The sequence below is a fragment of the Pseudonaja textilis genome, chromosome 7, assembly GCF_049901715.1.
Source record: "Pseudonaja textilis isolate UNSWEBS1 chromosome 7, rPseTex1.2, whole genome shotgun sequence".
In the NCBI taxonomy this organism is placed as follows: Eukaryota; Metazoa; Chordata; class Lepidosauria; order Squamata; family Elapidae; genus Pseudonaja; species Pseudonaja textilis.
The window spans coordinates 24,596,311-24,613,713 of NC_141996.1; the positions used below are offsets into that span (position 1 = coordinate 24,596,311).

The following is a 17,403-nucleotide window of genomic DNA, read 5'->3' on the forward strand; positions in this document are numbered from 1 at the left end:
GCGAGAGATCTCTATGGAGATCCCACGTTGCCACGGGAGCTGCCCTCCGCATGCAAGCGGCAGAGCGGGCGACCGCCGGCTCCAACTGGCCGTTCCCAACAGACGCGGCGGGCGGCTTGAAAGTAATTCGAGCGCACGCCGAAGTGCCGGCGGACAGGGCGGCACGCTGGCCTCGGGCGCTGATTGGCTAACCGGCTATATAGACTGGGACGGGAGGCCGGCGGGGCTGCGTGAAATCCTTGCCTGGCTCCGTTTTTGTTCCCCTGCCAAGGAATCCCAAAGGAACTCCTTTCTCTACAGGTGGGGAGCGGAGGAGCGGGAAGCGGCGGGGTCATTGCAAGAGAAATGGCTAACTTGCCTTGGGGGGCGGGCTGGGGTGTTGCTCCGGGCAACACTTCTTTGGGGGAACAGCCGAGCGGCGATGGGGAAGGAAGAAGGTTCATCACTCGGAGCGAACCATTCCACCTCCCACCTTGCCCGCCTTCTTACTTTGCCTAGAGTTGTGGTTCCGACGAATCGAGCCATCCTGAACTCAACTCTTTCCCCTTCTCGCCCCCAATCCGGCCCTGAATGTGATGCGGGGCTTTGGGGGGGAAGTTGTTGTGCTTTTGAAATAATTTCTTCCAGAGCTCAGCCGTAACAGAAGATCATCTGGGTTTTTTTTTTTTTTTGTTTCCTCTCTTCAAATTGTTGTTCTGGGATACTTAACTAAATGTTATTTTCCTCCACAGCAAGCTTGCATGTCTCCCAATGTCTTAATTACCGGTTGTAATAACAGCGATTAAGTAGTGACAGCGACTGACTAGGTATACCTTCTATCTAGAGAACTAGCGTAAACTGGGTTTATGCAGTTTTGAAACCATGATTTGGTAAATAAGCTCCATTGGCTCAGTGGGCTTATTTATATTCAGTCAAAACACTGTGGCTTTTTGATGAATGAATATAGCCTATGTATCATGGGATTGCGACTTGTTTTCTTGAAGGAGATTGGCTGAGACTTGGTTTTATGGATGTAGCTATATTTGCATAGCACACTGTACTTGTAAACTAATCTACCATACATTAATTTACTTAAGTGTGTGATCTCAGCCCATTTAGTTAGGTAATGGCATCTTGCAAACTCATACTGATTGAATAGATAAGAGATACTGCAAGTACCTTACAGAACTACAGCTGTGTGTTCCCATAAGATCTTCAGCTATATGCCACATTGGCCAATCGAAGTCCATAGCTTTCAAATGACAAAATTACCCTGGGGGAACAGTATTAATACTATCTTTACCATCTTCTTTCAAAAGCTGATTGGATTTGAGGATGATCGTAGATAGGGAGGTATGATAATCCAGTTCTAATATTTGGAAATTAATGTATAGGTGGAGTGGGCAATTAGCTGAATGTTTGTTGATGTGCAGTTTCTCATTGTGAAGATAATGGGAGTGCTGTGGAAATCTTGTGGAAATGTCACATGCTGGAAGATTTTCACTGATATGTGCTAAGTCAAAGAGAGTAGCAAGTTGGTTTGAAAACATAATTGGGTTGTTGTTTTTTTTGGTTTCTGCCCCCAGTATCGGCTGCTGATTTGCAGGAAATGTATCATAGCAACAAGGACGAGGAGATGGTACAAGATGGACTCCGAGGTGCCCTGCCACTTCCAGTTGCACCCCATGACAGTCAAAATTCCCAGCATAGAGTTATTCTTGGGGAGCTGAGAGAAAATGGACAGTGTCTAAGATCTTCTTCCCATGTAAGTTGGAAACCATTTTGGATAACCAGGTGTCTAAGTGACTGAGCTGAAGGGAAGAGTGGTGGCTCAGTGTTTCTGTTTTAATCCTCACAAATTTCCAAAATATATTCAATTTTAATTCTCAGATTTGGAAGTCTACCACATGCAGATGATGTCAAGGTACGAAAGCTTCTCTTAGCTGTGCAGGACCAGCTGAAGCTTTTGAATGCTTTTCAAGGACAAGCTGGGCATTGCAGTAGTAATCAGCAGACTACTAAGGCATGAGTGTCCATGAGCAGTGCCTCCAAATCTATGAAAGGCTACAACTACATAGCACCCAAGATGTATTTGGGCAAATGTTATTTTGGCCATGGCTCCCACTGCTTTTGAGCAGGAGCTGTGAGTTGAGGAGGATTTCCAAATTACACTCTGGAGGAAAGTAACCCTAGCCAGAGTTAACAATGGCAAATTGCAAGATATGGGGTATCCTAAAGCTGTCAGCTATTTAGTTTTGTCGGGGTTGAGCTGATTCTGGTTCATTTCCCAAGCATTGTCAAAGTACTTGCACATCACCACTTGGCCCAGGACAGAGATGTACAATTGTATCATTAGCATTCTGTTGACCCTCTGCCAAAGAAGGTCTTCTTCCAGCAGTTAAATGGCAGGCCTCTCTCCACCATCACCAAACCAGCCTTGGAAAGAAGAAAAGCACCGAAAAACTCTGCCTTCCATTCCCAGCCAGTCAGAAAAATACCACAATTGATGGTATTGAAAGCTGAGACCTCCTGAGGTCATCTACAAGCATGCTCAATACCATCTTGGTACTACATCCTGACATGAAGCCCAAATATAATGGGTCCAGAGTCTCTGCTTCCTCCAGAAGGAAGCTATAACCTACCACTACTCAATCACCTTTTATCAAAAGAAAAAGTTTGAGACAGGATGAAAATCATCCAGTACTTTGTGTTCTAGTAATGTTTTCTTGAGAAGGGACAAGATAATCACCTCCTTCAGGGCACATGGAATCATCATCCCCTTCTCAAGACAATATTTATAATTGCTTGGAGCCAGCTACAAGTCACCTTCCAAAAGGTCCTGACCAATCAGGAAAGACATGGAACTGACACACAGGTGACAAAATTCATTAACTCAAGTATGCTATTCCCTTCTTGGGTAACTGGATCATACTCGGTTTGGATTGCGGTTACACAAGATCCAGATTATGACATTCTGTGGGTAGTTTGGTGATTGCTGGAAATAAGTCTACTTAACTGAAAGCAACTCAATATGTCCCAACCATATTATTGCTATTTGAACGTTATTATGTTATTTTTTTAAAAGCCTTTTCTTTTTAGGGGTCTAATTTCTTTTTAAAATAACAGAATTTAATTAAATAAATCAACCAATTAAATCAACTTCCCATCCTGAAGTTTCTTAAATTATTTTCTTAACTTTTCTATTGATATTCTTGGTCTAGATTATCAAAATTATCCTGGATGCCAATAACTTACAGTAAACAAATGCTTTTCCATTTCAGTTAGAAATATTTAATAGTGCTTATTTTAAAAAATTTACCAGAATTATTGACATTTTCTGTGGTGTCAAGGTACTGCATTTTTGGCATCTTGATAAATGAGATTATTCATAAAATATCATGAAAACTGAACAACCAGGTATTCTGCAAATAAGCTAGTTGGATGAGAAATATGTAAACTAAAGAAATGCTAGCGAATATTTCATTTTCATAAGTGATTGAGCGACATTCTTGTAATATACATAATACTTGGACCCAGTGATAATCAAAGTGTTAAGGGACTGTTAAAAAGCATTGGAATACAGGTCTAATTTAAATTTATGTGGTCTTTAAATGGAATGACTCTACTATTAAACCTTAATTACTAAAAACAAACTCCAGGATGTAAAGAGATTGGCTGCATTCTTACACTATTTCTTCATTTTGGTTGGATTTAGAAGTTGTCTAACTTAAATAACTCTAGTAGCTTATATTTTTAAAATAATCACAAACGAAAAAGAAACACATACATCTAGAATAGCCAAGTCAAACAATAGTTTCTTAAGGAGAATGCGCAACTTCCTATTTCCAGGCTGAACATTCCCTCAAGATGACTTAACCACTGCCAGTGAGTCAGGCACACACATGCACATCAAGATCAGAAAGTCATGAAATACCAGAGGCTATTTATATTAAAAACCCCATATACTGTACACAGATCAATGGCTGTTGTACTTCTGTATATTTTGGCTTTGCATATAAATCTAGTCTTTTCACTAGATTTAAATTTCTTTAAATTTCTTTCTATGCCTTCATGTTGCTTACAGTTCCCTCAATATTCAGATACAATTAACATCATTTCTCTTACTTATATAAACCCCTCAAAATAACTATATGCATTTTTAAAGATTCACTGAGAAAGCAGTGGTAGTTGTGCATTCTCCTTAAGAAACTACTGTTTGACTTGGCTAATCTAGATAATTACTGGCCTGTTTCCAACCTTGCTTTTCGGGGAAAATAATTGAGAATGTGATGGGGCTGCAGCTGTACATCTTCATTACAGGCCAGGAAGGAGATATGGTAGAAGTTAGACTTAAGCCCTATAAGATAGAGTGGTTGCAGGTTTTAAAGTTGACTGATTTCAGAAATAGTCCAGCTTTAGTTCTGGATGGGATTATAATCCTCTATTCTCAACTGGCATATAACTTGAGTGTCTTCTTAGTCTTGTGACTCTTGCTAGATCAGTAAGGGGAGACCACTGTCCAGAAACCTTTTGTGCAGTTACAGCTTCTGTACCAACTGTTGCCATTACTGGAATGGGGTGCTTTGCTCATAGTTACTCACGCCCATGAAATTCACTGTACCTGTTGCTATCCCATTCAGAAGCTTAAGAGGTGCCACATATGGTACATATTCCAAAATTCTATAGCAATAGGGGCTGTCATGGTTGATGATTAGATTTTGGATAAAATTCAGGGAATCAGTTTTCTCTTTGAAGTTTCACTTCTGTATAGCTAAGAACCTGAATATTTCTAAGACTTCTTACTTCAGACTGAATCCAGATATTCAAAACTGTCCCATCTTTATTAAACTTTCTAAGAAAACCACGAGAACATCATTCTGTCAGACAGTGTTCAAGGACAAGATGGAAAATTATATTATTTCTGAGATGTATCTTGTTGGATATTATTTTGTGCTATTTTACTTACTGTATAAATAAAAAAATAAATATAATGAACAGTTAAGGGAACTAGGTATGTGTGACCTAATGAAGAGAAGGATCACAGGTAACATGACAGCTCTCGTCCAGTACTTGAGCAATCATAGAGATGAAGAGGTTGACATATTCTCTAAAGTAGCTGAAGAAGAACCAGAAGCAATGGGTGGAAGCTTGTTACAGAGAAATCCTACCTGCAATTAAAGAGAAATTTCCTGGCAGAGCAGTTAAGCTTGTCCCTCCACTCTAGAATTGTGGGCGCCCCATTGCTGGAGGTTTTCAAGAAAACATTGGCCATTCATTTGTCTGGGATAGTATAAGGATTCTTGCCTTGGGCAGGGTGTTGGAATAGAAGCCCTATGATTGGAAATTGGCTATTGTAAGCCACTCAAACTCTCAGCATAGACTCTCTTTTACTAAACTGTAGTAAGTAAATAAAACAAAACTGAACATTGTTTGGCCTAGTGATTTCTTTCTATTATTCTTATGAAGTTATAATTTGAGGAATCTTTAATATCCATCTCTGCTTCGTCCAGAAAAAATATTCAGCATTTTCCAGTGAGTTAGCTTCAGAACTGAAAGAATGTGTTAATTTCCTATATCACAGTGACCCAGGTCTATGATCTAAACTGGCTGCTTCTGATCTTGGGCTGATGGAATTTGAATTATGGGTCTATCATAGCCATGCAGCATGATCTATAGCCAATGATGATAAGAATTGTGGTCCATCAATATTTAAAGGCCAAGGCTGATCTGAATAATACTGCTTTAATTTTTTTTATACAGTACTATAGTCATTATCTGGAAGTTGAGTCATGGCAACTGGACTTCTTTTCTGTTTGCTTTAAAATGTTTTGCTGCTTATCCAAGTAGTTTCTTCAGTGTATTCTTTTGTAGGGACCTTCCATGATGAGACCAGTGTCTGGATCTGAAAATGTTTTTCCTATGACTGGCAAATATCTAATGCCAACCTCTGTGTCATCCAAGAAAAGCATTACTGTTTCCATAGATGAAGTGGACGAGAGAAGCAAAAATAATTTTATAGCTGCAGAAGTGGAATATAGTATGTGTGAAACAGAGACCAGTGCAATAAAACCTAACCTTCATCTACTGTTGAACTTAAGTACAGGTAACAAATCATTAATTTAATAGGGAAAAGATTTTAACTTCTTGTGTTATATGTTGCCTCTTATGAAAGCAACATTTGAATGTTAAGAAGCACTTTTTGAATATTTTGCTGGTCTAGTGTCTCCAATGTTGGTGGATAAGTCCCTGCAAAATGAAGATTGTGAGGGTAACGAACTGGGCATGACTATGGATGAATATGCTGAAGATATTCATAATTATTTAAGAGATGCAGAAGTAAGTAAACAGATTTGCTATACTCCTGTCTAATATTGTCCTGTGGATAGTGGATATGTAACATGTATACTACATGAATTCCAATCTTCCTTTTTGACTCTGTCTCTTAAACCTAATCTTGGAGAATGTTTCCTTATTGTGTAATATTCCTAGAAATGGCTTCCCATTCTATCTGAAAAAGCTTTAAGATTGATGCTATTGGTTTTTCATTCTATAACTTGCTAAGAATGTCTAGTAAAAGAGGATATTTCAGCTGTATTGTTTGCATAGCTCTATATGCGCACTGCTGCCTCTCTGCATATTTTAATTTCTATGGCCACCTACTTGTGAATGACTCTGGGGGTAGTAGTTTTGAGAGACAGTTCTTCATTTTACCACTATGGACTTTTTATTTTCTTTTTCTTTCTCTGTACTAAGGTAACATATCTCTTCCAGTTTAGATAACATATATGTGACAAAACAGATTCTAATTAACTGAAAACAGTACTCTCTTATTTTCAAGACATCAAAATGCTTCTGTGGCTATGCTACAGATGATTTCATGTTGGTTTGGATAGTTTTGGCTTAATTTGAAAAGAACCAAAATGTTTTCTGGACTTATATTGGACATGAAACAGTGAGAAAACCTACCATTCTTAAAACAAAGTAGGGAAGACTGTTAGGCTTCCCAGAAGCCATCTTTGCCAAACCATTGTGTACCCTAATGTTCTCTAATCATGATTGGCTCTGTTATCTTAAACACTTATATATTTGCAGCTCTCCAAGAATATAGGTGTACTACTTCCAGACTTTTCACTTGGTGTAGTTTCTGCCTCATTTTATCATTCAACTTATAAAACTTTTCAATATTTAGGGGAATCTGCCATTTCAAAGTTAGTGGCAATTCTTTGAGCCATCCACATAAACAGCAAATCTATTATCCATTTAGAGGTTTCCAGAGAAGCACTCTAGCACTCCAAAATGCTTTTTAAATCTTAGCTCACTGGATTCATACATTGCTGCTAAGACAATTTACACCTTATGCAATATGTGGCACCTATCTTTGTGACTTTGCACCAACAATACAAAGATATAGGGCAGTGGTGGCTAACCTTTTTGGGCTCCTGTACCGAAAATTGTGAGCACGTTTGTGCATGCGCGCTTGCATGCCAGCACCCAGAAGGCAATGTGCCTGCCCCCATGACCCCTGTTTATAATGCACGTGACCCTTTCCGCACACCATGCATCTCTGCGCATGCATACGTGTCTCCTGCATACACCCTCACCCCCGTGCATGTGCGTCATGTACCTGACAATCAGCTGTTGGGCGGGAGGTGTGCATGCATGCACAGTGGGGCTCTTTCGGGTGACCTCTCGCATGCCGGCAGAAGTGGTTCTGCGTGCCACTTCTGGCACGTGTGCCATAGGTTCTCCATCACAGATATAGGGGACAGCAAACTCCTTAGGATCAAGTGGAATTTGACAAATTGTAACAATGAAGGAACCAAGAACAATTTCAACATGGACAAATGCAAAGTCCTGCACTTAGGTAGAAAAAAAACTGTAGGATGAGGGAGTATTGGGTATACCTACTTTATTCTAGAGCATATAAAAAAGTAATTGGCTACCTTCATCACAAGCTAAATATGAACCAATTATGTGAGGGAGCTTTTAAAAAAAGCAAATGCAATCCTATTTCCAAATATACATACAGAGCATCCTGTCAGGATCAAGAGAAGTCATTCCTCTCTTTCCTATTTTGGTCAGATCACAACTAAAACAGCAGGCCATCAACACATTCTAGAAAGGACATTGGCAATCTGAAGGTGTCTTCATGAGAGCATCTAAAATGATGAAAGGCCTGGAAGGGGGGAAAAAAGGATCACTTGGAATAGCTTCCAAGAATGTTAAATTTATCATGGACAAGATGAGATAGAATTATTCAGAGTGGTTCCAGAAGACACAGCAAGAAATAGGGGACTTAAATTACAAAGAAGTAGATATCAGGGGGAAAATGCCATAATGGTAAGGAGTGTTCAGCAGTGGAATAGATTGACTTGGGTAGTGACAGACACTATTAGTGGAGGTATTTAGACAGAGGCTTGGATGGTCGTCTGTTGGGGTTGCTATTGTGATAAATTTCTGCATTGGGCAAAGGACTAAAACTGCATAGATTCTAAGGTTCTCTCCAACCTTTGTGTTGTATGATTGGTAGTTATAATAAACTATTTTAGATATAGTGATTCAGAGAGCCACAATTATACCTCTCCCTAAATCAGCACTTTTGTTTTTTCATTCAGTCCAAGAGTCCTTAACATCTGCCCCAAACTGGTAAGGGGAGATGGAAGAGTAAACTTTTATTTCTTATCTAATGGCTCCGTCAGCCAGCATTCTTGGAACAAATTGGAACATTCATAGACAACTTTCCTGATAGAATGTAATCAGCATTCACACATTATATTAGGTCACAACTATATACTGAGTGTCACAATTAATTGATATCGTAGCACATTAAACTAAAGCCAAGTCAAACATATTATAGCTTAGTACAATGCGTGTAGAAGATATATTCCCTTTGCTTATTCTAAAGCTAAATGCTTTGTATATAGGTAAGATATAGGCCCAGACCATGCTACATGAGAAAGCAGCCTGATATAACCTCAGGGATGCGTGCCATCTTAGTGGACTGGCTAGCAGAAGTTGGTGAAGAATACAAGCTTCAGACAGAGACATTGTACCTTGCTGTGAACTACTTGGACAGATTTCTTTCTTGCATGTCGGTTCTCAGAGGAAAATTGCAACTGGTAGGAACAGCAGCAATTCTCCTAGCTGCGTAAGTATGTTTATATAAAAGACAACTTGTGGCAGATGACTGACTGTTCTTGGATAGCTTATCAAGGTGATAGAAATGGCTGCAAAAATGCAACAAAGCATTGGTATGCTTCTAGTTTGGTTCCATATTTTTCCCAACCTCTGTTTCCAGCTTCTACTATTCTGCATCAGGGTTTAAAACAATCAGACTTTTGGAGGCAGGGGTGGGATTGTACGGTTCCGACCGGTTCGGGTGAACTGGATGTTAGGTTTTCATCTGGTTCGCCAAACCGGTATTTCAACCGACTGGCTGGCCCCACCCACCCTGCCTCGCCCCTCCCAGGAGTCTCCACACGGCCTATTTTCGATGCAGGTAAGTGCAGGGTCTGTGCGGAGGCTCTGGGAGGGGGAAAAACTGGCCTTACGGAAGTTTGGAAACAGGCCTGTTTCTGGCTTCTGGTGGGCCTCCAGAGCCCAGGGGAGGCCACTTCTGCCCTCCCAGAGGCCCAGGGGAAGTTTGGGAAGGCAAAAAATGGCCCTCCCGGAAGTTCCTATAGGCTACACCCATCATGGCCACGCCCACCTAGCAACCGGGCAGCGAACCAGTTGCTGGGATTTTTGAATCCCACCCCTGTTTAAAGGGGTTTGCAAGGGATACTTGTCTTTGTGATCATGTGTCAGAACATATAGTATACCCCTCTTATGAAAGCATTTTGAACATCTCAGCCTGTCTGGCAAGCAGAGAAGTTACATTCACAACACATCCTGCCCATCCTATCCTATGCTAGAGATAAAATCTGATGTTGGATCCTCATTTTGGATCTGCACCCTAATTTGAACTTCACATTACATAAGCATGTTGACGATTTTGACAAGTCCCCAGGACAGGATTAAAAGAAAAGCTGTTTTGAATGAAGATTGCTTAGCAGGCATAGTTCCTACTTTACTGTATCTTGCATTTCTGCAAATGCCTACAAGACATGGCAGACAAGTCTGTAAGAATTTAATATCAAATTCCCTAGTTTTTCTAAATTTATATAATCCCTTATATTCTATAATGTTAACTGACACATTAATGTATTTGTTATATAGACTACTTAGATATTAATATATTACAGACTCATGCATTAATGTTTATAAGAAAATGAAAAATGAGTCATGAATTAAAAATATTGTTTTTGAGGGGTAGGAGATAATGAGGTGAACAAGCTGAGTTGAGTGAGAGATTTTAACTGGTACAAATGATTGGATGACAGTAGCTATAAGTGGCTAAAGTAGCGAACTAGGAAAGTTTACAAACAAAGCCCAACCTATCTTGTGGGTTGTTGGTAGGAAAAAATATGTTGGCAGAACTAATCACATTGAGCTCCTATTTGAAAGACAGGAATTAAATTAAATGAATAAAAGTAAGATCTGCTCTATAATGAAAATGTAGCTCAGGTACATTTTTATTTTACATTTTAAAGATTATAATGCTTACACCGAGTGGTCGTCATGGATTAACTGGATGAAAACACACTTGATATACAATGAATTTTTCTACACCCTTCCTTTTCCCAGGAAATATGAAGAAATCTATCCCCCAGAAGTAGAAGAATTTGTGTATATAACAGATGACACTTATTCCAAAAAGCAACTGTTGCGAATGGAACACCTGCTTCTTAAAGTACTTGCTTTTGATTTAACTGTGCCAACCATCAATCAGTTCCTCCTTCAATATTTACAAAGACACAGTGTAAGTCTTAAGACGGAGAACTTTGCAAGGGTAAGTTCTTTGCTTTATAGGTTATTCTTTGTTTTGTAAGCATTTAAAGGACATCTAGACCACAAAACAAATAGCCCCCTATTTGCACTGTGATATCTCTTTTCAAGATATATATGACCTGTTATGTTGAAATTACATTTTTAAAATACAAATGAATACTTCAGTGGAATTTCTATCTAGGTGTGTTGTATCTGATTAACAGAGTTCATCTTGGTACTTCTAAAACAAGTGAAGTCTGTATTACTGAAAGGAGAGATTTGCAAAGGAGATATACAGAGCTACACTTTACTATCCAGTCTCAAAGCCTTGGCTGTGAAAACTGTTCCCAAAATTGCTATTGAATTATGAACTCATCATGTTACAGAAGATGGAATTGTCACAATGAACATATTGCTGTATTGAACTAATCTGACTTAAGCTGAAATCAAATAGGATTTGAATTCAAACAAATCTAACTATAGTTTTAACCCTGTCAATTTATTGCATATTATTATTAAGATGCCATTGGTCTTAGTACAATATACTGTACTGGTACAACGTATTTCATATTTGTGCCTTGGGATAATTTGAAAGAAGTGGGGCAGAACCAAAATAGTGAGAATTGCCCTCAACTCTCTTCCCACCCCAGGGATAAGTAGGGGAGGGACAAGAATACCATTTGCGAAAAAAACATAAATTCCTTGCATGAGTCATTGAAGAGCAATATGAAATAAAATGATATCATTTAATAAAAGTATCAGCAGTCAAGGACAATACAACGGTGAAAATACCGAATTGGGCAAAGTTAAAAGAAGTACTTCCTTCCCATTGTTTAGAAAGCAAATATATCAGTGTTATTTTGCTAATGATCATAAGCAAAGTGCAACAAAAGGATGGAAAAGGCTTGTTAACATTTTCAGCTGAGCTGGAAAAATCAGTGTAAATATGCTGAACCATTAGTAATGTTGATCTCTTTCATCTTTCCTAATGTTCCTTCCTTTAAAAAAAAATTCTGTTCTTTTAGTACATAGCAGAATTGAGTCTCCTTGAAGCAGACCCATTCCTGAAGTATCTGCCCTCGCAAATGGCAGCAGCAGCTTATTGTCTAGCCAACTACACTGTGAACCGGCATTTCTGGGTAAACGTTTATTTTAAGTTAAAGGGGGTTGAATATGTCTGGGCATTTTTCAAGAATGAACTATGAAGGATAAGAAGGTTTCTTACGTTTCCTTTAACAGCATTTTTTTATTTTATTTTAGTAACCAGCTTCAGAAATGGCTACTTCAATGAAAAGATCAGTACTATGACAAAACAATTTCCAATGTTTGTTATTTAGGCTATGCCTCTAAAAAGAATGTTTACAGATTTTAGCTTGGGCTCAGCAGCTGTTTATTTCAGCACCACAGGTTTTGTTCTGGCATCTTGTTCAGTGTTTTATCTCAAACCGTGCAGATGTGAATTTGTCATTGCTGGAGTGAGGTGAAGTAAAGCCTGGGAGTAGCAGTTTGCTCCAAATACGGTCCTAGTGATACAATTCTGTGTTGGGTTTCTTCAGTTTTATATCATGAGAATGTTCCCATTATGTAGGGCAAAGACCCTAAAAAACTTCAGAAATTTCCTTCCAGATATATACTTTAAAAATTAAAGTATAATGTTTAATGTGTTGGAGAAAATTATTAATTATTGAGGAGGAATTATATGAATTTTATTTAATTAATCCAATCAAGATTAGAAGTTAAATTTTTGCTTACTACAAAAGCCCTGCCAAACCTGACAATATGATAGGATAATATGACCGAAGTTTCATAATTATAAATGGGGTAAATAGTGTGAGCTCTTCAAAACTGAGCAAAGCTTTTTGCCTATACGAGCAGCTTGGATTGATTTATTTCAGGATCCCTATATAACGTTTTTAAGGCAAGGCTGCTGAGTTGTACACAGTCTGTTCTAACTTAATAGCTGATTCAGCATAAGTTTCTTTCCAGGTCCTTTCTTGTCTCTCTGAATTTATTTGTAGTACTGAAGCTGTAACTCTGTCTTCTCATGAGCAGCCAGAAACTCTTGCTGCTTTCACTGGATACTCACTGAGTGAGATTGTGCCTTGCCTAAGTGACCTGCACAAAGCATGCCTCGATGCGCCTCATCGACAGCAGCAAGCAATAAGGGAAAAATACAAGCTGACTAAGTAAGTTCTTGGGTCAGCAGCTGCATCTTGTCCTTCTAATCACAGTGCCAAATTTGGAAAGATGGAAGCAATCTAATAGAACTCAAAAACTGGAGAGTGGGGGTGGGGGCACAGGAGATGGCCTTTGCAACAGTGCACCATGTTGGACCAAAGTTCCCTTCATCCTTGGCTATACCTATCCAACGTAACATAAATTGGAATTCTTAGGTTGCTTGCATTTATTCAGACTGATAACACTGAGCAGACAGCATGTATCCATTCCACACAGCATATGGGTGACAGATTCACATGTATGAATTTTTATTTTGCTAAACTCATTGTCTTTCTGTTGATAGGGAACCTCTAGTTATTCAAGGTAATAAAGTTCCCCCACTATATACTTATTGAATACACCTTTGAGATGCATTAGCTACTGATGTTCATATACTTTGAAATTAATTATAGGAATCTGAAAAATGACTCTCATTTCTTCCTTGAGTATTCTCCTGTGAGATATATGTATTCAAAATACAGCATCATTTTAAGTATTAGATAAATATCATAAAGCAATATAATAAGCATCAGTTCCAAAGATGCCTAACTCTTGCAGACAGAATATAATTTGGGAATGGCAGAATACCTGCAGATCAGAAACATAGATCTTCCAACATTTATTCCTGTGTGGAATTCTGCAATTAAACCATGTGTTTTCCTGGGATTGTGTTTGTGCCTGGAAAAGATGCAGCTGCTTTAAAGCAATTCATACAAGTGCTGTGTTCTGTTTATGGATGGTCTGATGCACATTCCAGAGAAGGAAAGTGATGTCTTGTACAACCCTGGTTTCAGCGATCAAACCACTGGTCTAGAGCACTGGAACTTAGAGACTGTCATGTTCAACCTGGGATCAATAATAAGCGGCTTCCTTCTTTACAGATACATGCAAGTATCCCTTCTGGAGCCACCAACTGTTCTACCTCTACACTGATTTGCAGCATGCCCAGAAAAACACAGAAGCTGAAGCACTTGCCTCCTGATCAATAGAGTTGATCTGGCCAATTTGTTATTTTTATAGGGCACTGCAGGTCACGTGTCTAATCTGCTGCTAAAACTATTTTTAGATGATCTTCTGATCCATAACTACTGTATATTGTATTACAAGGACTCAGTATTGTAGTTTTTATCATAAACTAAAGATACTTTTAATAAATATCTTCATCTTCAAAAGGAAAAAAAAAACCTTGGTTATTAGCTTTGTATATCTTCTTTGCTTTTGAACAGTTTTAAATAGGTGTGGTAATGAAATTTGCCAATAAAATGAAAACTGGTACTATGTCTTAGGGAGAAATGGTGGAGAAAGACTTTATTTAATAGTTTGGTTTGACCTAAGTGGATAACTCAAGTTCAAATTCTCCTTTCCTTTTCTCATCTCAAGATAAAGCAATTTAACCATTACTATAATTAATCTGTCTGTGTTAGGTGACAGTTCTCCAACAGACTGTTATCCAGGATAGTCACCTTCTAGAAATCAAAGCTAGAAATAACATCAGAAGCATTCAACAAGTAAGATGCTGGTAATGGGAGAATTATTAGTACTTATTTCATGCTGGAAGAGAGCTAGAAATTCCTATCTAGGGAATACTGTAAACAGACATTTTATAGGTATACGTTAGGGATGATGTTATCATTTCCTTTTGGCTAAAGTAGTGACACCTTTTTTCAAAGTTGCTAAAAAAAAGTATTTTGAAGCTGATAACCATGTTCATTTGGAAAGGTAAAAATTCCCTTGAATCAAGCCCACCCTTTGTGATTACATGGACTTTTTCATTTAGTTCACTTGATAAAATACAGGAAGTGGTTTGGCATTACAATAATAATATTGGTAATACTAATGAAAATTAAAGGATCAAAATGCCCTATGGAAATAACAGAGTCTAAATTAAAATGACCACTACAGCTACCTGATATCCTTCAAGCTGACAACATCAAGCACACTGAAGTGAAGAAGGATAGAAAGGAATACAAAACTGGGGGGAATACCATCAAGGCAGTTCACACCTGGGCAATTCCAGTAATTGTTCCAGAATAGCAATAGCAATAGCACTTAGACTTATATACCGCTTCACTGTGCTTTACAACCCTCTCTAAGCAGTTTACAGAGTCAGCATATTGCCTCTAACACCCTGGGTCTTCATTTTACCAACCTCAAAAGGATGGAGGGCTGAGTCAACCTTGACCTGGTGAGAGTTGAACCGCCAAATTATTCTGCTGGTAGTCAGCAGAAGTAGCCTGCACTCTAACCACTGCGCCACTAGGGCTCATATCTCATTGCCCTTAGGCAAAATGTATATACGGGTCAGGAAGCCATAGTGTGGACAAGTGAGACAAGACTATATACTCTTATTAATTCAAACTGTATGCTGAATGTATATTAAGGGGAGATGGATGGGAAGAAGATATGTAATTTTAAAATAGGAAAAAGAAACATGGATAACTATATTGATGACACTACTTTGACAGTTAAAAATGCAACAGATCTGCAAGCTCCAGTAATAAAAGTCAAATAACACAGTGAAAAAAATGGACTAGAATTAAATATAAATTGCAACAGGTACAACAACCTTTCTTAGAACTGAATGTTTGCAATTATTTCCTTTCATATGAATGTAAATGAATCCCATAGGCTAAGAAGCAATAGTACTAATGTCACATCATACATAAGGGCTGGGAATGAAGAAGTAGAATTTCCACTACTGTCTTTAAAAGGTTGATACTGTTTACTAGATGGGCAATATTCCACTTACAAAGAAATAATAAATCACACTCAACTGCATGAAATTGATAAAGGATTTTTATTTCAGCCTTTGCTTCGAGAGGAGACATTTTTAAATTTGCTAGCTCTCCTCACAGTCAGATTCAGAGTTTAGTTGAAACTAGCCCAACACAGACTTTGATGGGATAATTTCATGATCTTCTATACCCAGAACACTACTTAGCTGGTGCTAATTGCATCTAACAGTGATCTTGATGGCATTCCAAAGTGCAGACTGGGATCAAATGTACAGAACATACCCATTCTTTATCTGAGATAATCTCAAAATCACAAGACAAGAAGACCTAGGACATTTTGAAAAGAACAAAACATTCTAATGTTAACTAAGTTACAGGATCTCGACTTTTATTGCAATTGACATGAGTAGCTGTGATGTAAGCAGCTGTTACTGCCTTGCAGCCTTGGATTTTAAGATCAAAGCTACTTCTAAGATTCTCCTTGTTCACAGTTTATAAATCTGAAGCCTTGAAGGACTCCACCATAAGATGATTCTGACTTTCACAAAGGCCTTCAGGATCATTGAGACACCAATTAAGGCTCTTCCATTGTTCTGTAATATTCATTTGTCCGCTGTATTATAGTCTGGATGACATTTTGGTTCTATCAGTTACAACTTCAATCAGTTACACAGGGGTATAGGGGGTGACAAAATTCAATTCCTTAAGCCTATTATGCAGTAAGCGAAACACTTGAAGTGTTTCAGCTCAGCATTCTTCAATATTTGTATATACAGTTCCAATATATTGAATTACAATTGGAACATCCTGTACTTTAGAATGTTTCTTTGCATGTTTTAAGTTGTTTGGTTGTTTCAAGAATTATAAGGCTGGCCAACTCAGGTAGTGTGACTGGACAGCATACAACATAAACACACAATAAATAAATCAAAAATAAAACCATCTAAAAACAAACTCAACCATCCCCTAATTGCTGTGGGAAGAGCCAGGTCTTAAGGGTAAGGTTTGGGGCCTATATGAAGGGGGTGGGGGGAGATAACATATAATGAAAATTTGTTTTTATTGTCCATTAGCCTTATGGATGAATAGTCAAGAATGGACAACTGTTAACATTGGGGATCCATTTAATGCCCCAACACCTAAGCTGTTCTTTTCACTTAAAAGTGAGCATTTAGAGGCTTTCATGGACTAGGCCTCATTTTCATTATAGTGTCTAAGTCCCATGAAAACTTAGATAACATCTAAGAAAGCAAATCATGTCACCTAAAACTTACATCTTTTGGGTGTTATATTTGACTTCTTTAGTACATTTTCCCAGCTATATAAGACCAGCAACTGCATTATGTATGCTTCCATAGTGGCTGCAGTCTAAACTGAAACTCCTTGTTTTCTAGTTTGTGTTTGTTTCATAACAACCCAGGGCATTATTCAATTTTAAAACTTTTTTTTCCTGTATACAAGTGTTTGGATGCATTCATGTAAATTCAGGACACACAATTCCTTAGCAGTCAACAACGCAATAAGAAGCTGAGTTTACATAATGAATCTGGCTGAAAATAACAGGCTGATGTTGGCAGTGAAGATAAAACAACTGCATAAAAAA

The 17,403-nt window shown here is 38.3% G+C and overlaps 1 protein-coding gene across 1 annotated transcript; it reads left to right on the forward strand.

Moving 5' to 3' along the window:
* Positions 1-236: 236 nt before the first annotated feature.
* CCNA1 (cyclin A1) lies at positions 237-14,191 on the forward strand. The gene is made up of 9 exons (XM_087937893.1): positions 237-300; positions 1,566-1,744; positions 5,851-6,082; positions 6,200-6,315; positions 8,904-9,127; positions 10,666-10,870; positions 11,874-11,987; positions 12,901-13,034; positions 13,947-14,191. Exons 2-9 carry the CDS (start codon positions 1,589-1,591, stop codon positions 13,996-13,998), a joined length of 1,233 nt encoding a protein of 410 aa, XP_087794019.1. The 5' UTR covers positions 237-300; positions 1,566-1,588; the 3' UTR covers positions 13,999-14,191.
* Positions 14,192-17,403: the final 3,212 nt, after the last annotated feature.

Bases quoted from the DNA above. Each gene is read 5' to 3' on its own strand.
- CCNA1 (XM_087937893.1), top strand. From the start codon at position 1,589: ATGTATCATAGCAACAAGGACGAGGAGATGGTACAAGATGGACTCCGA. The intron at 6,316-8,903 runs GTAAGTAAACAG...CTTTGTATATAG, and splicing joins ATTATTTAAGAGATGCAGAA to GTAAGATATAGGCCCAGACC. The intron at 9,128-10,665 runs GTAAGTATGTTT...TCCTTTTCCCAG, and splicing joins GCAGCAATTCTCCTAGCTGC to GAAATATGAAGAAATCTATC.